Source organism: Ruditapes philippinarum, unplaced genomic scaffold (assembly GCF_026571515.1).
Source record: "Ruditapes philippinarum isolate M1 unplaced genomic scaffold, ASM2657151v2 ctg1407_1_1_1_1, whole genome shotgun sequence".
NCBI classification, from domain to species: domain Eukaryota; kingdom Metazoa; phylum Mollusca; class Bivalvia; order Venerida; family Veneridae; genus Ruditapes; species Ruditapes philippinarum.
In genome coordinates this window covers 145,487-168,813 of record NW_026863297.1, presented here as the reverse complement: position 1 = coordinate 168,813, position 23,327 = coordinate 145,487, and the positions used below count along the sequence as shown (strand labels likewise).

The following is a 23,327-nucleotide window of genomic DNA, read 5'->3' as shown; positions in this document are numbered from 1 at the left end:
GTTCTAAAGTAATTTATTATGGACATAAATATGATGAGTAATATTTTTTTGTTCTGGTACACTTCATTATTTGCTATATGTTGATATGTCATATCAGATCATATATCTAACACTCACCAAAAACATTCACATATAATTTTTTCGTGGTTTGTTGCCATGTGTGATACTTAAATATCAACATAATTTTTTATAGTATTAGAGATATTCCATTATAGACCAATTCACTTTAACCCCTTAAGATTGACAATGGACAGTTCCAAATTAAAAACTTCAAATCAATAATACCAATTAAGCAGTGTAATGGTTAATAATTTAATCATAATTATAATTGCTAAATTAAGACAATTAACATAATAAAGAAAATTGCAAGAAACCTTATACAACTTACAGCAAGGGCTGTTCCAATAATTCCGCCGGAAAAGGCACATGTTCCGAACATTCCTGCCACAGAGTTTCTTACTTTATCAGAATACCATGATCCCAATGCCTTCATACAGTTGGGCCAGCACTGTGCCTGTATAATAAACACAGCAAAATAACTGACAGAGAAAAAACAGTTTGTGTTGTGTGACCAATGATAAAATGTTATTGAAAAGTACAATGTAATAATTTCAAATATGTGAAAGAGTAAGTCGTTCAGCACAAATGAAAATGACAAAAATTTAATTGTACATATAGTCAAAAATTCATATCATGATGAAACAAATGAATTGTTTGTATTTTATTAAAATTTGTGATGAACCATCATGATTCAGTTATGAACCTACACACAAATAATATTCGTTTATCACATACCCCAAAATGTATACTGTTTAAAGTGCAAAAGAATCAATTTTCATTTCGGTATTAGATTTTGGTTGACAAAAATCAAAATCAAGTAAATCGTATAAATGATTCCCAAACTTCCACTTAAGGAAGCCCTGGTATCTAACTATACATGTATTTTCATAAGTCTAAAGTAAGAAAAACTTATCACCAGTTGTATAATATGATGAGAAACTTACCTGAGCAGATCCATTCAGGAATAACAGCAGACTAAACATGTAGAAATTACTCCACATTCCAAATGATGCCTAAAATTACATATTATATATCAGTAAATGACAATGATAACAGTATACAATAAAACAATGTATATGAATAACACATAGGTTCGTGGGTAAAAGTAAATATATCATCCTGAGGGAAATACTGTTACCCGAGGCTTAGCCTTCATGCTGAACTTCGAAAATAAGGGACTGAGCTGAGACAAAAAAGGCCGACATTTTACTTTTGAGAAAAAAAAAAAACAACAACATGACCAGATTTCATACTGTTAAAAAGTACTGTTACCTATATTAGATTATTACAGTACAAATTTCTTAGTCATGTGGTACACTTTCATTAAAACAGTAAAAATAACTCCCAGTGGCCTATGGGAAATTAATGTTATATGTATGTGATAATGATTATGTGTATGCTAATATGCCTACAGAATATAATTTATCCATTTTAAATCAATTATTCAAACAACATGATATGATCTAATTTTCAAAATTTTCAACCATTAAAGCAAACTAAAGCGATTGATAGATTGACAGGTCCCTCTTTGATATTCCATGTGCTAAGAGTTAAAATCATATAACATTCATACATACCATAGATATACCTGATAATATCATACATAAACCAAATGTTTTTCTTGGCCCAAACCTATCTCCGCATGATCCAAGTAACATCTAAAATTAGTAATATCATTACATTTACATATTTATAGATTTCGTGACTTCAACACAGGGGTTTTCAAATGCCAACTTTATTCCCAAAAATGGATTTTTTGTAAAAGCAACACAACAAAGAAATTTTTATTTTTATTTGGGCTTAGAGAATAATCATTTATGAATACAAATTTTAAAAAGAAATCTTTCTTTTAGCACAGTAAAAAATTAACACTGGCAATTTAATTGCTAAATGCTTATTAACTGCATTTCTTAACAAATTTTTTTTTTTACCAAAAATTTCTCAGATCAATAATATCTGTCATTTGTTGCAGTTTGAAATTACAACTTCATTCATAACGACAAAATAACATCATACTATGCATGCCATTGTATAGCACAAGACTCATCTGCCAGATGAAATTTTCGACATGGGTTAAACTAACGGAAACACCAGTCTGATATACAAGAAATAATAATGACCAATTTCTCAGTGCCGTACAATAATGCTTTGAAAATGTGTAAAATAAAAACAAAATGAAGCCTTTAAAATTAGTCAAATCCTGGCACATCTGATCATCCTACCTGCATTACTGCGTAAGGGAGTAACAGTGCTGTGTCCAACAATCCTAGCTGTGTTTTACTGAATTTCAGGTCATTTTCTAAGTCTGTCTTTACCTGCAATAGGTGATCATTTTATCAGCATGCCAAATAATATGTCTTTGTTACATACATAATTTTTCTGTAAGTATCATTTTTTGAAATTAATAAGATTAATCAAGTCAATTTTACTATAACCTATGTAAAAGTAAGTTTGCTATTAAAGTCAATAAAATAAATCGACAACTTAAATTTATAAATTAATTTTGTTGAACTTGATGTTTGAATGAAAAAGAGAATTAATACTTTGACAATGTTAAGCAATATTTTTTTTTCATTTTTCATTTTGGGAAAGAGTCATAAATATATTGACAGTGAGATAGCAAAACTTGGATTTTTAAAGATATACTATGCTAATGTATGGATAGATCACATCAACAATGAATTTCAACATGATAAAGGAGTATATCAAGTCACCATACACTAAATTACTAACAATATAGAGTTTTTTCTTTCTAAATTGAGGAAAGGACTTTATAATAGCCTCTTTACAGAAAATTTCTATTGTAATGAGGCCTTATATAGCCCTCTACAATATAAGTGGAAAAAACCACTTGAAAATGTTAATGTTTTTTCAACTTACAACTCCTAAAGGTTTCCTCAAGCAGTATGTTGAAGCATAAGCAAACCATCCAATGGCAAATATCAAGATCTGCCGTCTTTGTAAGGGATTACAATCAATCTTCATTTTGAGTCAGTAGCATTTGCAATTCTAAATCTGAAACAAAAAATACAACAAACATTCAGCAATATTAATATAGAAGTGGTTCAGGTATCCATTATGATTATACATCAGGGTTTTCAATTAGTTCAATGCACTGGATATAACACATGACATGATGTTAATTTACAATTAGGGCTGGATGTTTTTTCATTAGGCCAAAAATTAATACTGTCTCGTTTTAGGTCGATACTGTTTTTATCGATGAAAGCTCTAAAAAAAATTTGACCTGTCAATGATTAACAAAGGTGTAAGGAACTCCACTGTATTTTGCTTTGAGTGATCAAAGTCTATTTTACAACTAACTTTATTATTACACAATTTGCATCTTTTTTAAAAATTTAGTTTATCCAGGGTCTTTCAATTCTATTTATCACAAATCAGGAACATCAAAAAGTTCCACAAGGCCACCAGATAGAACTTTTTTCTTCTGAGTTATCAGGGCTCGAGCTAGTGGGCGATTCGGGCGAAATAGTCGCCGAATTCCGTCTGACTTCGCCGACATCCTACATGAAAGCGAAGATGAAGTTGCCCGATTTTATTGATCCATTATTGAAAATTACCAACAATAACAATAACTGTGAATAACATGTTGTGTGTGTGTTTGCTTTGTTTACCCTCGCCGCCGGAAAAAGGGACTGTCATGCATCTCAATCAACGCGAAATGTCATTAATCCGTTTGTTTACCAATATGTCATAAAAGTCTAATTAACAGTCACTCGAGGAACAATTAGACTCCCCCCACGGCGAGATTACCGATACGTGCGAGAAACCAATCGTAATTCACGTTTTAATCGAGGCGACATTATCAAACCAATCATTTAATCGCTAACATACAACTACCTGTAACAATTATTTATGATGGACGGATCAAATGTCAATTAAATTTTCACTATCGAATGATTGTCAGAATTAAGAGGACCGCTTGACATATAACTGTAACGGTAATTTTAAATGAAAGTTATGATAACCTTTTTTGTCGACGAGTTAAATTTGATAAAATTGACGGCGTATTGCATTGTATTTATTACAAATGAAGTTAAATTAAAGATCGTTTCTTTCGTTATCTACTTTCATTTTCTTTACAACATAAGTGAATATGAATATAATGTCCGACGCAAGCTTTTTAATAGTAAATCAGAAGGGAATAACTGTTAATCCACCAATGATATGATCCATAATAGGAATCAACTATGTCTTTTTTATCTTCACTTAATGCAATGGTTGCATTACATGATACTCATTCTTATTACTTGTTTCAAACTACTTTTAAATTAAAATTGAATATTCTGTTGTAACACAAATCCAATTCATTTAATAAGATATGTACAGTGAGTCAAGATAATTGCGATAACATACAACAAACATCGATAAATGAATCTCCTCACTTCTCCCTAAAGTATCCCCACTTCTCCCTAAAGCAGCTGGAGGGAGAAGTGACTTCTCCCTAAATTTTGAACCTAGCTTGAGCCCTGGTTATATCTGTTGGGAACGAGATAGTCAATTTTTGTTTTTTATTCTCAGTTATATCGGCAATCTCCTGGATTAGACCCCTATGAATATTTCAGAAGTAAAACTTTTATATAATACACTATAGAAAATGGAATGAACCTTATATAAAAATAATATATACTCCTGGTTAAGACCCTGAGGTCTATTCCAGGATATAGCCGTTATATCTTGTGGTAACAAGTTTTTTTACAAGATGGCATTTTCTTTTTCTTTTTTTTCTTAGTTATTATCTCGTGGCTGCGAGATAGAATTTTATTTGATTCTGATTTATATTTCGCGGCCACGAGATACGACAAGAAAAAAATCGGAATGTCTCCTCTGTGTAGGGGTGTCATCGATTCAATCGATATTGGTGTATTAACGATCTTTGTTATCCGATTCGATATCAATTCCATTTTTTAAATATCAGATATCGAATGCAAATATATTTCTAGCTAAAGAGACTTCAGCGAACAGGTTTTATAGAACTGATAGACCTGTTTACTGTTGCAAAACGTCAAAATAAACCGATATATCGCTGTATCGCCGATAATTCATTACCGATATATCGATACAAAAATCCTTATCGATGACACCTCTACCTCTGTGCTTCCATACGATTATCTTATTTGTATCCGAAAATATGTGCAACCGGTTACTAAAACATTATGAACGATTATTGAATTGCTGTAAAATACCATTAGTTTTGTAAATATATTTAGGAAATAATTACATTTATAATCATTAATAAATAAAACATGTTTTGAAATACCTTAAATCATCTGTGAAATCACAAAATATCAAAAAATAATACGTGAGCTGACAAGTGAGCTGATCGGTGCTGTATATTTTTCACTTTGTCGTGAAGGTTACTACACAACAACCTTGCCCTTAGAGAGTGTGGTCCTTGCATGGTAAAGGCGTTTTTTGCAAATATTTGCACTGTCTATCGTTGAAAAACCAATGTCACTTTATGGATATGTAACATTGATCTTTTAAGTCTCAAAATATCAAGTAAGTTTCATTAGATTTACTCGTTTTGTCCTCTGGTTTTACAGTACGAAGTTATCTGGTTATTCTGAAAGTTAAGGCGTAACAGAACTAAATTTATCTTTTTAAGAGCTTTTACTCTGTTACATATTCATGTCATGAATTATGAGTTGTATATCCTTTGATTTTTTTACATCAAAAATATATCATTCAAACAGTTTGATGTCGCAGACACAGGGACCCAGCACAGCGTTGGGATAGTGTAAAAAAGTAATTCTAGAAAAAAATATATACTCAGTCAGTCAGTGATTTTCTCACTTAATTGAGAAGAGGCATTAGCCACATGATTTGGGAAAATTTATCATTAGAATTGCTGCTTTGGGGAGTAAAAAAGCAGGTTTAAGTTCAGTTTCTTGGGAAAACTGCACAATTTTAAAGAAAATTAAAGAGGCCTTTTATCGGAGTTTGTTATATAAGCAGGGAAATCACTGATACTGTATATATAATAATCTACTATATGACACAAAATAATCTATGTGACACAGAGTAATCTATATGACACAGAATAATCTGATATATGACACAGAATAATCTGCTATATGACACAGAGTAAACTGCTATATGACACAGAATAATCTGTTATATGACACAGAATAATCTGCTGTATGACACAGAATAATCTGCTATATGACACATAATAATCTGTTATATGACACAGAATAATCTGTTATATGTGATAGAATAACAGAATAATCTGCTATTTGGCACAGAATAATCTGCTATTTGACACAGAATAATCTGTTATATGACACAGAATAATCTGCTATATGACACAGAGTAAACTGCTATATGACACAGAATAATCTGTTATATGACACAGAATAATCTGCTGTATGACACAGAATAATCTGCTATATGACACATAATAATCTGTTATATGACACAGAATAATCTGTTATTTGTGATAGAATAACAGAATAATCTGCTATTTGGCACAGAACAATCTGCTATATGACACATAATAATATAATCTGTTATATGACACAAAATAATCTGCTATATGACACAGAATAATATACTATATGACATAGAATAATCTGCTATATAACACAGAATAATCTACTATATGATATTGAATAATCTGCTATATTACACAGAATAATCTGATATATGAGACAGAACAATCTGCTGTATGACACAGAATAATCTGCTTTATGACACATAATAATCTGCTATAATTATGATATAGAATAATCTGCTATATTACACATAATAATCTGATATATCTCACAGAATAATCTGCTATATGACATAGAATAATCTGCTTTATGACACAAAATAATCTGCTATCATAATGATATAGAATTATCTGCAATATTACACAGAATAATCTGATATATGTCACAGAATAACAGAATAATCTGCTATGTGACACAGAATAATCTACTATATGACATAGAATAATCTGATATATGACACAGAATAATCTGATATATGACATTGAATAACAGAATAATCTACTATATGACACAGAATAATCTACTATATGACACAGAATAACCTGCCATATTACACAGAATAATCTGATATATGTCACAGAATAACAGAATAATCTGCTATGTGACACAGAATAATCTACTATATGACATAGAATTATCTGATATATGACACAGAATAATCTGATATATGACATAGAATAACAGAATAATCTACTATATGACACAGAATAATCTACTATGTGACACAGAATAACCTGCTATATTACACAGAATAATCTGATATATGTCACAGAATAACAGAATAATCTACTATATGACACAGAATAATCTACTATATGACATATATAACACAGAATAATCTGATAAATGACACAGAATAATTTGATTTATGACACAGAATAACAGAATAATCTGCTATATTACACAGAATAATCGGATATATGTCACAGAATAATCTGCTATATGACATAGAATAATCTGCTTTATGACACAAAATAATCTGCTATAATTATGATATATAATTATCTGCAATATTACATAGAATAATCTGATATATGTCACAGAATAACAGAATAATCTGCTTAATGACACAGAATAATCTACTATATGACTTAGAATAATATGATATATGACACAGAATAATCTGATATATGACATAGAATAATCTGATATATGACACAGGATAATCTGATATATGACATAGAATAACAGAATAATCTACTATATGACACAGTATAATCTACTACATGACACAGAATAACCTGCTATATTACACAGAATAATCTGATATATGTCACAGAATAACAGAATAATCTACTTTATGACACAGAATCATCTACTATATGACACAGAATAATCTGATATATGACACAGAATAATCTTCTAAATGACACAGAATAACAGAATAATCTGCTATATTACACAGAATAATCTGATATATGACACAGAACAATCTGCTGTATGACACAGAACAATCTGCTATTTGACACAGAATAATCTACTATATGACACAGAATAATCTGATATATGACACAGAATAATCTGATATATGACACAGAATTAAGATAATAATCTGCTGTATGACACAGAATAATCTGATATGCAACAAAGAATAACAGAATAATCTGATATATGACACAGAATAATCTGATATATGACACAGAATTAAGATAATAATCTGCTGTATGACACAGAATAATCTGATATATAACAAAGAATAACAGAATAATCTGATATATGACACAGAATAATCTGATATATGACACAGAACAATCTGCTGTATGACACAGAACAATCTGCTATATTACACAGAATAATCTGCTAAATGACACATAATTATCTGCTTTATGACACAGAATAATCTGCTATGTGACACAACAACATATTTTTTATGTAAATCACATTTTACTTGGCCACCCAGATACAGCTACAAAATGTTTTGCATGAACTGATGAATGTATTGTAATGAGTCATTTGCCCAATTTATAAACACTAGCGGGCAGAGGTCTCATGACTCTAAAATCAACAAGCATCAACTTTCTTCTTACATCCTTTTACAATATTAACATTTTTCTGTTTCATTTCAGAAATTGTTAAGTGTTTGTGCATTCATTTGAATCTATATGGCCCAAACCTAATGTAATTGTATTTAGCTAAAAACATAGCCCAGTTGACCCCTACACATTTTTCATAAATAATACTCCCTAATATGGCTACTGCCCTGGTGGTCACTCAGTATGGAAAAACAAAATTAATTCAGTGAAACTACATGACTAAGAGATATCTAATTACCATACTGTAAGACCATTAATATTATCTTCAGGTGGAAATTTCTGAGTCAAATGAATATAGCCAAAATGAAATATAGATTGATTTTTTTCTTTCATTGCAGATCATCCCTGTGTGAACAAAAGCTATGGAGGCGAATTTTCTACTGAACAAATTAAAGGTTGTTGGACAGCTTAAGCAATGTGTTAACTTTCCTAAACAAATAAGCAAAAAACATTTACATACACTCTTAAATGAGGGCAGATATAGATCTGGTCAAAGTTGGTGCAAATACCGCTATAACCGGAATACTTTGTTATCACATAACTGGAATCATTTAGCCGCATCAGGTGTGCCGGTGTACCTAATGCAAGACAGACTCTCGGATCACCAGCACAGAGACATTTACCATTTATGTGATAAAAATAGATTACAGAAATACAAAAGACTTGAACACGGGTTAATTTTACCTGCTACAAATGTTTCGATACATCACAGACCAGTTTCCTTTGGTACCAAAGCAATTCTTGATGCGTCCCCACCTAAAGTACAGCCATACTTAAGACTACTACGATTTGATAAACCAATAGGTAAGATGTGCCCAGTAATGACATGTAATGTATGTTAAAATCACAATTATTTTCTTATATCAAATGCTAGGCAAATTATTATTTCTGTTACATGAGATTACTTGCAAGCATACTTTTCTGAGACAGTTTTGTAGAAAATAAACATTTTGTTTAAAAATCCTTTAGTAAAGAAAGCTTTTAAGGTATACATTTGAATGTTTTTCAAAATATTGTACTAAGATATATTTTTTTACTAGGGACATATCTTTTATTCTGGCCATGTACATGGAGTATTGGACTAGCGGCGCAAGCAGGTCATTTACCTGATTTGTACCTGCTCGCTCTGTTTGGCCTTGGATCTTTAATCATGCGAGGATCTGGATGTATTATAAATGACATGTGGGACAGAGATATTGATAAAAAGGTAAACTATTAGAAATTTGACTCTTGTTTTTTACTTTCTTTCTTAAATGTGATGTTATGAGGAGAAAGTAAGTAATGCCTTTGTTTTCCCCAAAAGCCAGTGTGTTAAAATCTTATTTCATGTTTCAAAATAATTCTAATTGGTTGAAAGTTCAATCATAAGGCAAGGTTGGATTTTTCTCATGACAATAGATCTGAAATTAAGTCTAATGATCATTTGTCTCTCACCGATGATTCAGAAATCATGTGTTATTAGTTGTCAGTCACTTGCGGAGAAATGGTTATTACTGGGTAATTATCTAGGAAAGCCATTTTCCTTGCTATATTACCAAACATTGGTTAAAGCCAGAGTAAAAGCCAGAAAAAATAAGGTTTGTAAAGGGTGAGAAAATTGCTGAACTTACAAATCTTGAGTAAAGTTTGAATTGTGGCAATTTATTTGATTGAATCATATATTGTCAACTTTATGCAGTAACAGGTTAACCCCTATTAAATTAAACATGAGTTCGGCCTTTGCTGTATTAGGGTGAAAATATGTAAAAATTTATTAGGGTGAAAATATGTAAAAATTGGGCAGTCAGTGGCAGATAGTCTCATCAGACTGCCTTTGCCACCATTATAAAGAATCAGGCCAGCCTACATTTATGTCTAGTGTAACCAGGGTTTATAATTTTGGCAGCTCAGATTTTGTATTTTAATGAAATCCCTTAGACTTCAAATGGACTGTTTGGTTGTGTATTACGTTTCACCAAGGCAGTATAGGTTATGTTAAGACTTTTTAGCTTTACAGGAAGACCATGGGTGCCATTCCGTGCATTATTTCAGGCATCTTAGTAGAACCACCAACATGCCGTTAGCTAGCAGTATAACTTCCTCAAATAAAAGCATCCACTCGGCCAAGGACATCCCCAAGGACTATTTAAGCAGTTTATTTTAAGAAATTCATACAAAAGCATTAAAAGTTTTATGATTATAAAATTTTCAGGTTGAAAGAACAAAAACACGGCCATTGGCAAGTGGAGAGCTCACACCATTCCAGGCACTGGTATTTCTTGGAGGCAACCTTTCTTTAGCTCTGGCAATATTGTTACAACTAAACTGGAACAGGTAATTCTTGCTTCTATCATTTCAATTATACACTGTTCCTTCACTTTAGACCATGACATACTTAATAAATTGATTGGATAATTCTTATTAGCTTCACTATTCGATATCAGTAAGTGGAGCTATATTAGTCACCCGAGCGTCAGTATTGGCGTAACCACTAGGTTTTTGTAATACCTCAAATATTTTCAAAGTCCATTGACATATGGCTTGATCCTGCCAGGGACTATAAATTCTTCTATTTGACTTAGTCAACCAGCTAGCTTATAGAAGGTTGGTAGTTCTACACGGGAACCTGTTAGTGCCTGAAATACTGAAATACAGCACAGAGGTATATGTTAGTGATTTTCCTGCTTATATAACAGACTCTGAATCTGATAAAGGGCCTCTTTCCAATTGAAATTTTCTTTAAAAACATGCAGTTTTCCCAAAATTCTGAACTTAAACCTGGTAATTTTACTTTTCAAAATTAACAATATTAGGTATAATAACAGTTTTCTGAGGATGTTTCTAGATCAAAAGTTTTGCCAATTTTATGACATTGTCATAAAGTTAAATTGTGCTTAAGCCAGTGCTAGAGGGCATGGGCAGTAACTTGCATTAACCCCTCCTGTCCATGAACAGACTCAATAAAACCCAGCCTGTATTATTTTGAATTGTGCCGTTTTGGGAATTCCCGTTTTGGGCATTCTTTAAAGTTTTCATTTTTGATCATTTTAAAGTACTATAAAAAGTACTATTATAAACAATTGATGATGTTTACTGTTTATTTTAGTGTTTTCCTTGGGGCAGCATCTATGATTCTGGTAATTGCATATCCCCTTGCTAAGCGCTATACATACTGGCCACAAGTTGTTCTAGGTATGTATTTCAAAGTTTATTTTTCAAGTTTAATTTCTTCATTCCTTTGTGCTGTTAATTCTAATCTATGTTACTGTCAAGCTTTTTGTTAATGTGAAAAGTGTTTAATGTGTTTTATTGGACAGATAAACTGTCTCTGAAAGTTGAAAGGTTATTAAACGAAGGTCTGATATTATTATCATAAACTTTAAAAATTACAAATTAAGAAAAACTTTAACTGACAGGGAAAAATTTAAATTTCAAGCATTGGTACTTGTTTCTTTGCAAAAACATGTCAATTTTAAAAGCATTTTTATGACCATGAATGTTCAGTGTGAAAATAAATTGTGAAGGGGAAGCATATAATTGCAGTTTTATTCTTCCATCTTCCCTTCAGCTGCTTTTATTTTACGGCATCCTATGGCGCATTCACCTCTTGACTGAAATGATTATAAATTGTTATGAATATACTATATTACAAGAACATATATACACTTTGGTTGGGTTAAAGGTCAACCAGGTCAAGGCCATTGAAGCTAAAGATAGATATTTTATCTACTGCTAATAGATTGCATTCTTTAGTTGAGTAGGGTATTTCTATTTATATGACGTTTCTTTGTGATATTTTTAGCTCACCTGTCACAAAGTGACAGGGTGAGCTTTTGTGATCGCTTTTTGTCCGGCGTCCGTCCGTCCATCGTCCGTCCGTCCATCGTCCGTCCGTCCGTAAACTTTTGCTTTAAATGACATCTCCTCATAAACCACTGAGCCAATTTCATCCAAACTTCACAGGAATGTTCCTTTGGTGGTCACCTTTAAAAATTGTTCAAAGAATTTAATTCCATGCTGAACTCTGGTTGCCATGGCAACCGAAAGAAAAATCTTTAAATATCTTCTTTTAAACAACCCTAAGAGCTAGAGCTTAGATATTTGACATGAAACATCTTCTAGTGAGTGTCTACCAAGTTTGTTCAAATAAAAGCCCTGGGGTCAAAATTGGCCCCGCCCCAGGGGGTCATTGATTTTCCCTATATGCATATAGTAAAAACTTAAAAGATCTTCTTTTAAAGAACCCAAAGAGCTAGAGCTAAGATATTTGGCATGAAACATCTTCTAGTGAGTGTCTACCAAGTTTGTTCAAATAATAGCCTTTGGGTCAAAATTGGTGCCGCCCCGGGGGTCATTGATTTTCCCTATATGCATATAGTAAAAACTTAAAAAATCCTCTTTTAAAGAACCATAAGAGCTAGAGCTTAGATATTTGGCATGAAACATCTTCTAGTGAATGTCTACCAAGTTTGTTCAAATAAAAGCCCTGGGGTCAAAATTGGCCCCGCCCCAGGGGGTCATTGATTTTCCCTATATGCATATAGTAAAAACTTAAAAAATCTTCTTTTAAAGAACCCAAAGAGCTAGAGCTAAGATATTTGGCATGAAACATCTTCTAGTGAGTGTCTACCAAGTTTGTTCAAATAATAGCCTTTGGGTCAAAATTGGTGCCGCCCCGGGGTCATTGATTTTTCCCTATATGCATATAGTAAAAACTTAAAAAATCCTCTTTTAAAGAACCATAAGAGCTAGAGCTTAGATATTTGGCATGAAACATCTTCTAGTGAATGTCTACCAAGTTTGTTCAAATAAAAGCCCTGGGGTCAAAATTGGCCCCGCCCCAGGGGGTCATTGATTTTCCCTATATGCATATAGTAAAAACTTAAAAAATCTTCTTTTAAAGAACCCAAAGAGCTAGAGCTAAGATATTAAGCATGAAACATCTTCTAGTGAGTGTCTACCAAGTTTATTCAAATTAAAGCCCTGGGGTCAAAATTGGTCCCGCCCGGGGGGTCATTGATTTTATCCTTTATGCATATAGTAAAAACTTAAAAAATCTTCTTTTAAAGAACCATAAGAGCTAGAGCTTAGATATTTGGCATGAAACATCTTCTAGTGAATGTCTACCAAGTTTGTTCAAATAAAAGCCCTGGGGTCAAAATTGACCCCGCCCCAGGGGGTCATAGATTTTCCCTATATGCATATAGTAAAAACTTAAAAAATCTTCTTTTAAAGAACTCAAAGAGCTAGAGCTAAGATATTTAGCATGAAACATAATCCAATGGGTGTCTACCAAGTATGTTCAAATAAAAGCCCTGGGGTCAAAACTGGCCCCGCCCGGGGGGGTCATTGATTTTCCTCATATGTGTATAGCAAAAGCTTAAAACTTAAAAAAGTTTCTTTGAAAAAAACCCAAATAGCTAGAGTTTAGATATTAAGCATGAAACATCTTCTAGTGAGTGTCTACAAAGTTTGTTGAAATAAAAGCCCGGGGGTCAAAACTGGCCCTGCCCCAGGGGTGTCATTGTTTTTAACTATATGTGTATAGTAAAAACTTTAAAAATCTTCTTTTAAAAAACCCAATGAGCTAGAACTTAGATGTTTAGCATGAAACATCTTCTTATGGGTGTCTACCAAGTCTGTTCAAATAAACAAATAAAAGCCCTTGGGTAAAAATTGGCCTGGGGGTGGGGGGGGCCTATATACAGGTGAGCGACCTCAGGGCCATCATGGCCCTCTTGTTACTTGTCATATCTAAATTGTTCTAAAACCTATAGCTCTTTTAAGCTAGATTTTCTTGCTTAAAATGATTTAACTGTAAATTTGTGGTGTTATTTTGCTTTACTTGTCATGCCCAATATAAATTATAACAAGTGCATTATGTTAAATATTTTAGACTAAAGAGTATGATTGTCTTTACAAGTGGCTTTGGCAAAGCCACATCAGTGAGCCTGTATTGTTCTTAATAATTTTAAACTTTGGAGAAAGGAAGTTTTTTTGTCTAACATTTTATAACAGGACATTTGGGCAACTAAGTATCTTTAAAACTTAATGGTTTGTAGGTAATTTTACTAGTCAGAAACATTGTCCAGTCCAAATAATGTAGCTAGTTGGACAAGAGGTGTTGACCTATGTTGATATTATAAGAAAAATTAAGTTAAAAAACTTTGTGTTACTGCAAATTAGATTGTTTATTGATGACTTTGGATAAACTGTCTTTGGTTTGTTTTGAGACTACAGAGTCATACAATTACAATACAGGACTTGTGTCTGTTGATTTTACAACATTGAGTTCGGAGATACTAGTACATGTATATTGAGCTCTCCTAGAAGGTTCTTGTAATGCAAGATTACCAGTAAAAAAGGAATATTTTTAAAACTAGAAGGTGCTTTATGCTTTTTTTACCTTATAGAATTCTACCAGGTGCCGTTGTTTATAGCTTGTGATATTTTAAACAATATTTTATTTGTAGGGGTAACCCTGAACTGGGGTGTGCTGATTGCTTGGTCGGCCCTCAAAGGTTCCTTGGAGTGGCCTGTGTTGCCCCTATATACAGCTTGTGTTGTCTATACAATGTTTTACGACACTATTTACTCCCATCAGGTAGTTTGTTAGGTTCACTAGTCTGTACCTGGGTATACTATATTCACGGAGGAGGAACTATTACACAAGGGATGGAGTTCTCATGATAACTTGTCAGGAGTTCTTGTGATAACTGTCCTGGAGTTTGTCAGAAAACTCGTCAAAAATGGTCATTTTCATCATTAATGAGTTTTAGGTGCTAAATTAACCTTTATGATAAAGCTTACCTTACATCTTATATTATGTTATTAGTATTAGTATTTGACGCATAATACAAGATGTAAGGCAAGCTTAATCGTTAAAGTTTAAAACTCATTTTTTATAGATGAAAATGACCATTTTTGACGAGTGCTTCTGTAGTATATACAAAAGTTTTCCGACGAACTCCATGAAAGTTATCACAAGAACTCCTGACAAGTTATCATAAGAACTTCATCCCTTGTGTAACAGTTCCTCTCCTGTGATATAAGTTGATACCTGGGTAATATACTAGTCAACACCTTTCCATTTATACATGTAGATTTTAGTCAGCAGTTTACATGTCTTGTGCTTTTGTTAGCCCCATTAAGCGCATGTCTTTCCTATTTACTTCTTTATTGTATTCAGTTACAGTACATGAATGTTAGAAGCCGCAACACAGTGTATCTTTAACAGCTTGTTTATTTGTAACATAATATATGTCTAATTCTGAAATTACTGTACTCGTTTCATCAGTGTGATAACTTTCAATATCATGGGCTATCAATCTTTTGGAAAAAATAAAGTCCATTTTTTTTAATAGGGTTGATTATTCCAACCTGGATAATTGCAAACCTTGGACATTGGTGTACTGTAGTGTATCCAAAAACTGAACTGTTAACTGATCAAGTTAAGCCATTTAATATTGAAACACCTCAAAATAAAGTTTGACAAAACCATTCATCAATTTTAAGGGAAAATTTTAAAATATTTATTGACTGAACAGTGCATGGAATAGATGTGCCAGTTGATCTTGGTCTGCACTGGTCGCAGGGAAGAGTATGCAGCCACCAGCAGGCCAAGGGTTAAAAACGATGAAATTCAGTATACAAATATAACATAATAAAGTTAACCTCTGGTAATTAGATGTTCATATAAGATATGATGTGAAACAATGTAGATTTCAGAATGAACAGTTTAGTTATGTAACTATAGGTATGCATGAGTGCATGAAATCTGGAAATAATTTGAAAGTTTATGCCTAGTAAAATTTATGATTATTTCCCTTGTTAAATCAAAAGTATAAAACCAGTTTTAAATGATTGCTTTTTAATTTGCTTGCTGACCTATAAAAAAAATGACACAAATTACCACATTTCTATAAAGTACCAGTACACCCTTATATTCAAATTTATAATACTGCACATTTGTAACGTCTTTTTTCATTGGATAATCATGATGTTTATATAATCTATATACACGGCTACAGTCGATGTAGGAATAAAATTATTTTTTTCTGCAATAAAGAAAGTTAGCAGTATTGTAAATTCGTTATAGAGATTCTAAATAGGTTATATGGCCCTATATAAACAGTTATTTGCAATATAACCCTCGCCTAACAGCTCAGATTATATATTCAAACAACCGTTTATTTAGGGCCATATAACCTGTCAAAAAGATCTTCATAACTAATAAATTATTTCAAATGAATTGGAACAACTACACATTTATATAACTTGCACTCTTATACATGTATATACATTTATATACTCAATTTATATTAGTAAAATACTACTGCATTCAAGAAAAGATTGAAAAGAGCCTTTTGAGACTGACATGTCAAGGTCATAAATAAAATTTTATTCCTTGGTTTCTTATTTTGATACTGATTAAATATATTCTAAGCAAGTTCTCACATAATAGTAATATATGGCACATTTTAAGTACTCAGTGCACCGGATTAGCTCCGATTTGTAAAAAAAATCCTCAAGAATCTCTCCTGTTCCGGCTTAAGCAGAATTCACTTTTCAATATCAAATGTTTTGGAAACAATGATTCTCAAGGACCAGAAAAAATATTACATCACTGATAAGTAAGTTAGACTTGTGTCTGAGACATAATTATGGTCTGTGGAGTTTTGGGTAGATGACTGTATGTCTAAAACCAATGGTCAAGCACTTGTTTTAAATCATAAATTATGTAAAGAATCTTAAGAATCCTGAAAGTACAGTTTATGACTGTCAGAAATATATTTAGTTTATTAGTTTATACAAATGTATTTTAGTTTGATTGTGTTGGTAGCTATAAGCTTATTGAAACACTAACAATCTTTTCCTGGATCCAACCAGTACTGAGCAATGAGTGTAAAGTTTCTTGCTCATGGAAACAATGGCTGACGAGGTTTGAACCCACGCAACCAGCAATCATTAGATTATTAGTTGGAGGTGTTAACCACTCAGCCATGTGGCCACTCAAAAAATACTATTGAAAACCAGTGCTTCAGCAAAAACCAAAACCAAATAATTTTCAATGGAATACTGATAATGTTCATCAAAAAGCAAACAAAACGATTTTGTTAAAGAATTATAAAAAGATAAAATCATCGTTTAAGACAGTTTTGTGAGTTTTGTCAGTGTCGTAGCTTGTAATTTGTATTTTGATGTTGTAGTTTGTGTCTTTTGACAATTCTATCTGCAATCTGTCCTTAGCTTAAAACTTTTTGCCAACACAATCTTGTGCCAGTTGTTCTGAAATAGTTGTTTATATGGGGGGGAAAATGGCAGATGCTGACACAAATTTTGCAGATACTGAAAGCACGACATAAGTAATATTTGTACAGCTTGTAAAGTGCTGAGTATGCAATGCGAAATAACCCTTAAAATAGTATACTTTTGTTTTGCTTAGTATGTTAACCATTAACCCATAACCCTAAATATGTTACATGGACTTGTCCATCTTTCAATCGGGACAAAACCATTCTTCAGATTTAGGGAAAATTTTAAGATTTGTACTTAACAAATAGCTAACAGTGCAGACCATGATCAGACAGCACAGATTTGCTGGCAGATGTTAGTCTTACCTAGTCACACGTAAAATTTATTGCTGCAACCAAACTGAGGGTTAAAAATGGACTGTTCCAAATTCAAGGAACTTGGCAAGTCCATTATGTAAAATTCAGCAGGAAAAGAGATAAGAAATAAAATGATGTAAAATTTGTGTCTGCATATACCATTATTCCATCTAATAAGCTACCCCTTAAACTGCTGGAATTAAAAGTGATTGGCTTCCAGAATAGTTCCTAAGATACGAGTATAAGCTGGACACGTGCATTACAGAACTTCCGCAGGTTAAGGGCTATTTCAGTACTCGTTATTCCCGGCCATAGTCATATATAACCTTTTACAGCACACGGCACATTCCAGACAAGGGTTATCTTCTCATTGTAACTCGTTCTCTTACAGCTTGTTGCTATGGCAACTTCTTCGACATTTTGTGACCTAGTTTTGTTACTATGCGTTCAAAATGTCGGAAGCGATACCTACATCATTGTTATATGTTTTAATAAAATGCTTAACTAATGAAACTGAACTTTTTGCTAGGGTTAACATTCAACTATGGGGCAATGCTGGGCTGGTGTGCTGTGAAGGGGGATTTAGACTGGCCTATATTACCCCTGTATGCAAGCTGTTTGCTCTGGACTCTTGTCTATGATACCATATATGCACATCAAGTAAGAATGAGTTCTTATCTATTACTATAGTCTTCTTCAGTAGTGAAATTGCTTTATTTTCTGGGCTGGGACATTTTATTTGTAAAGGTTAAGCTTCCAAATTAATTGATGTACACATTTAAATATTTTTGACCATGAAATTCATGGGAAGTATCAATTTCAATACAGGTACAGGTATATGATCTTGAGAGATTCATTCACTATGGAAACCTGTTATTATAATATAAATTGTTAAACAAAAAGAATGGAACAGGTTAAAATTTAATTATATCAATTCAGTTAACCATGTATTAATGATAATTTGACTGAAAAAGTTAATTTGGAAGTATTTGTTTTTACTAGCAATATGAAGTACATATTTAATAATTGTTTTCATTTTTAACTGCAAAACAAATAAAATAAAATGTTAACTTACTGTAATCCTTTTTGCTAAAGCAATAATTGTTCTGCCCAGTGTATAAGGTGATATCACTATAATTGTTTTTATTTGTTACTTGGTGTGGCTTTGTTAGCACGTAATTCATTTATTTTAATATTGCTCTAGGGTAATAACTTTATATTTTATTCATGTAACAAATATTAGTATTGCTGACAAAACACAAAAGTCGATACACAGATTCAGTGTAATTGTTTATCTGCACAACTTCTATATAATTAATCTTCACCACTCTATTAATCTTAGACTTGTCCATCTTTCAATCTGGACAAGACCATTCATCTGTTGTGGGAAAAATTTCAAAATATGTATTGACTGAACAACAAGCAGTGCAGACCATGATCAGACAACACAGATGTGCCGTGCCCAATGTTGCTCAGCATCTTCAGGCCTTTTTCCCCTATCCCATGGGTCTGAATATGGGCCTAATTCCCCAATTCTGTTTTTTTTTTACCCAAATAAAAAAAAATAAAAAAAATACACAATCTAGAAGTCGGCAATTTGAAAGAAAATGTACCGCATTTTCAATTTTGGTGTCAAGAAATAGCACAGAATATATATATTCATGTTTTGTGAATAAAAACAGGATTTTTAATTGATTCAGTTTTACATTGGTACACATTTTTGCCTGTCCTTGTATTTTTGATATGACAGAAAAAGCTGAACAGTTTAAGTAAGATTTATTTAGATTTATTTTAACAATTGTAACACCTTGGATGCTAGCATATTTTCCCAAATTGGCAAATTTCACTATAACTTATTTTCCCAATTTGGAAAATTTTACGACACAAATTCCCCCAATTTTGCCATGTGGTGTTTTCCCAAAATAGAGGGAAAAAGGCCTGGGTAGAATCTGTTGCTGATCAAAACGTCTTTGAAAGGATAATAACTTTACTTTTCCAGGTTAAAAGTAAAGTATCATTCTAGTACAGTTAATTGTTAAGTTTAGTTAAATTGAAACATATTTATTTAAGCTTGATTGTGAAACAAGTTCTGGCAACTTATATTAATCACTTCCTAGTCTGCTTTCTGGAACTAACCAGTACTGGTGTCATATGTGCAAAGTTGTTCATGACCATAGTAAAACCCCAACCCATGATCGTAGGGTTAAGAGGCAAACACCTTAACCACTAGGCCACTGCTTCCCTCCAATTGTAATTGTAACCAACAGTTGCAAGTGTTAATATTTTAATAATGCATCAAGGCATTTATTCCAATTTTAAGAAGATTTTATGATGCATGTAGAGCCATGCCATTTAGTATGGTACTTTAGTGATATTTCTGAGCTGTGAGTTTTTTCCTTTCTAATCCAAGGTTACAAACAAATTTATACAGTTACCACTCAGTAAATATTTATCGATAATAAGCACATCATTATAAGCACAATGCTACAATCACTCTATTGGACACGGTACTGCACTTTCAAACTAGAGCAGTAAAAGTTTGGTTTGTTTCACTTCTCAGGGTTAGATGGGAAAAACCCACATTTGCCGAGTTCCGGATAACTTCTATTTCCACAAGGTGATATCATTCCACAAGGCGGTATTGAAATTTCTCAAATTAAAATTATTATATGGAAATTTCAGAATCTCTATGAAAATATGATAGTCATGTGATACTGAGACATGTTTAATGCAATACTGGATACTTTCCGAACATTTTGTTTTTTTACATGCTGTTTGCTTGTTTGCATATTTTACTGTTTTAGTATTGTTGTTATTGTTATTTATTGTTACATGGTTTCTGAAATTATTTTGCAAGAGGTACACATTACATTTTATCTGGCAATTTTTTTATTTTTATCTTTTAAATTCTGGGAATGCTGGCAGGGATATAAATAACTTGCATGTGCTACTAGATAGAGGCAGACCAGTCTGTACACCATTATGGTCTGATCAGGCTTTTACTGCTGGCTGCTCAATTTTGTTTTATATACATGTATTAAAATAAAATAAAAAATTGCATTAAAATAAAATAAAAAATTGCAATAAACATTTCTATGTTTAAACCAGGACAAATTCAGTACACACAAATTCATCAGCATTATGGTATAAGATCTCTCAAAAAGTAAGTTTTAACAGTTAAAGAAAAGATAAGGGTAATGATATAAATGGTAAGGATCTCTAGAATAGTTCAATTAATCAATAGTTTAAGACAAGATCTGATTATCAATTATAAATCATTTACAGAAATAAATACAGAATCCATCTGAAAATGTTTTTATGAAAATTCATATATATTTGTACATTCTTTCATTTTTCAAATCCATTATAAAATAGAGATTTTGTTACAAATCTAGGACAAGTATGATGATATGCTAATTGGAGTGAAATCTACAGCTCTGAAGTTTGGGGATCAGACCAAAATCTGGCTGACAGGATTTTCAAGTATGATGATTGGTTGCCTAACATTGACCGGACACATGTGCGGCCAGACTTGGCCATACTACACAGCTGTAGCTTTAACTGGGACACATTTAGCTCACCAGGTACGTTTATTTTACACTATCATGCTAGACATTTTAAATGGATTTGCCCATCTTTCTATCTAGACAAAACATTTATAATTTTTTAGAGAAAATTTCAAAGTAAATGCCGACAAAATAGTGATCAGTGCAGACCATGATCAGACCAGCATGCTAGGCACAGATGTGCCAGTTGATCTTGGTCTGCACTAATCACATTGGTAAGTTCAGCCATCCCCAGTATGTGATAAGGGTATACAACCCAGTTATTAAAGAAGATGAATTCTGTAAAAGGAGTTTTGTCAGTTTCTTACCTTGTTATTAAAAAGTTTTAGTTGCAGATGGAAGCTGCATCCCCTCAATTTAAATTTCCAGTCTCTTGAAGGGAATGTTATGTTACCAAATTGTATAGACAATATAATATAATCAGTATACTTAGTTACACAATGTCTTAATCACTCAAGAGATTTACTCATGGAATAGCTTTACATATCCTGTCATCTCATATTTGTTTGTGTCCGTCTCTTTGTTGGCATTTTTTCCCTTGCTGCTGGAAATAATTCACAGAGGCGCACCTGTAAAGCTGGAAAAGTTGCTATATGACCTTTGCTGTTTTGGTGAAACTTAAAACCCAAACCCTTGAATTAAAAGGAAAAAAATTGGGAGAAATTTGATAGTTTCCTTGTAGATGTACATGAGCTTTTGACTTGCAGAGTCATGTATGATTTAAGCACTGTCTATGGAAAATTAGTTTTTACTATGGATTGAAAAAGTTAAGGGGGAAAAAATTAAGCTTTAGCATGGTTTTTGTAAGAAATAAATTTTTATTTTTAAAATATTTCTTTACAGCTGTACACAGTGGACCTCAACAACCCTGAGGATTGCCTTAAAAAGTTCAAATCCAATACCCAGCTTGGTGCAGTATTGTTCATCGGTATAGTGATGGGGACATTACTAAAGCCGAAGGAAAAGGAAAACGAAGAAACAACATGACAATCATTTACACTCATCATATAGACAATTCTCCTTTACCCTGCTGGAACCAATATATTATTATTAAGACACAAGTTTGGCTTTCTCTAATTATGTCTCTGTAAATCAAAATGTCAATTCTCAAATTTGTACATCTCAATTGTCTCAGAGATGGATGCCAATTTTGTTGTAGAATTTTTAAGGCTGATAATATATGGCAACTTTCCAGCTTTACTGGCGGAGGAACACCACAGATGACTTTCTGTGCACAAGTAGGCACATGAGTAGAACCACGAATGTTCAGTTAGCTAGCTGAATAGCTTCCGTGCATGAAAGAATCCCTATTGGGATTCAAAACCACAGCCATAAGGGGCAAGTGGTCAGAATTCAATGAATGGTAACCTAACTAAAAATTTCCAGGACCTTTTACTTAAATGCTGCTACTTGTACTTGCATTGTACATGAAATACTGGTAAACAGTTTTGTAGATTTAGCTATATACATTATCAATGAAGTACAGGTGCGCAAATATGCTCTTATTGCATTATTTAAATTTTGAAGTTCAAATGAAAAACTTTTTCTTATGAAATAATC

The 23,327-nt window shown here is 32.5% G+C and overlaps 2 protein-coding genes across 4 annotated transcripts in view; one reads left to right on the top strand and one right to left on the bottom strand.

Annotated features, from left to right (window-relative positions):
* The window catches only part of LOC132721762 (uncharacterized), a 16,543-nt gene extending 11,070 nt beyond the window's left edge, over positions 1-5,473 (bottom strand). For both annotated transcript variants that reach the window (XM_060706136.1, XM_060706137.1), the window contains exons 1-6: positions 5,342-5,473; positions 2,941-3,075; positions 2,283-2,375; positions 1,638-1,718; positions 1,005-1,073; positions 389-514 (exon numbers count right to left, since the gene is read on the bottom strand). In XM_060706136.1, coding sequence (XP_060562119.1) covers positions 389-514; positions 1,005-1,073; positions 1,638-1,718; positions 2,283-2,375; positions 2,941-3,045 — 474 coding nt within the window. In that variant the 5' untranslated portion in view covers positions 3,046-3,075; positions 5,342-5,473. The remainder of the gene's footprint in view (positions 1-388; positions 515-1,004; positions 1,074-1,637; positions 1,719-2,282; positions 2,376-2,940; positions 3,076-5,341) is intronic.
* LOC132721764 (4-hydroxybenzoate polyprenyltransferase, mitochondrial-like) lies at positions 5,428-23,327 on the top strand. 2 transcript variants are annotated; one of them, XM_060706138.1, is made up of 8 exons: positions 5,428-5,583; positions 8,950-9,415; positions 9,652-9,818; positions 10,803-10,924; positions 11,697-11,782; positions 18,731-18,861; positions 21,597-21,785; positions 22,611-23,327. In XM_060706138.1, the coding sequence occupies exons 2-8, from the start codon at positions 8,974-8,976 to the stop codon at positions 22,752-22,754; spliced, it is 1,281 nt and encodes a 426-aa protein (XP_060562121.1). In that variant the 5' UTR covers positions 5,428-5,583; positions 8,950-8,973; the 3' UTR covers positions 22,755-23,327. The 2 variants fall into 2 exon arrangements, with proteins under 2 accessions (XP_060562121.1, XP_060562122.1); XM_060706139.1 differs by lacking the exon at positions 18,731-18,861 and adding an exon at positions 15,064-15,194.

Excerpts from the sequence above, each read along its gene's own strand:
- LOC132721764 (XM_060706138.1), top strand. The coding sequence starts at position 8,974 with ATGGAGGCGAATTTTCTACTGAACAAATTAAAGGTTGTTGGACAGCTT. Across the intron at positions 18,862-21,596 it reads ATACCATATATGCACATCAA|GACAAGTATGATGATATGCT; the intron begins GTAAGAATGAGT and ends TTACAAATCTAG. Across the intron at positions 21,786-22,610 it reads GGACACATTTAGCTCACCAG|CTGTACACAGTGGACCTCAA; the intron begins GTACGTTTATTT and ends ATTTCTTTACAG.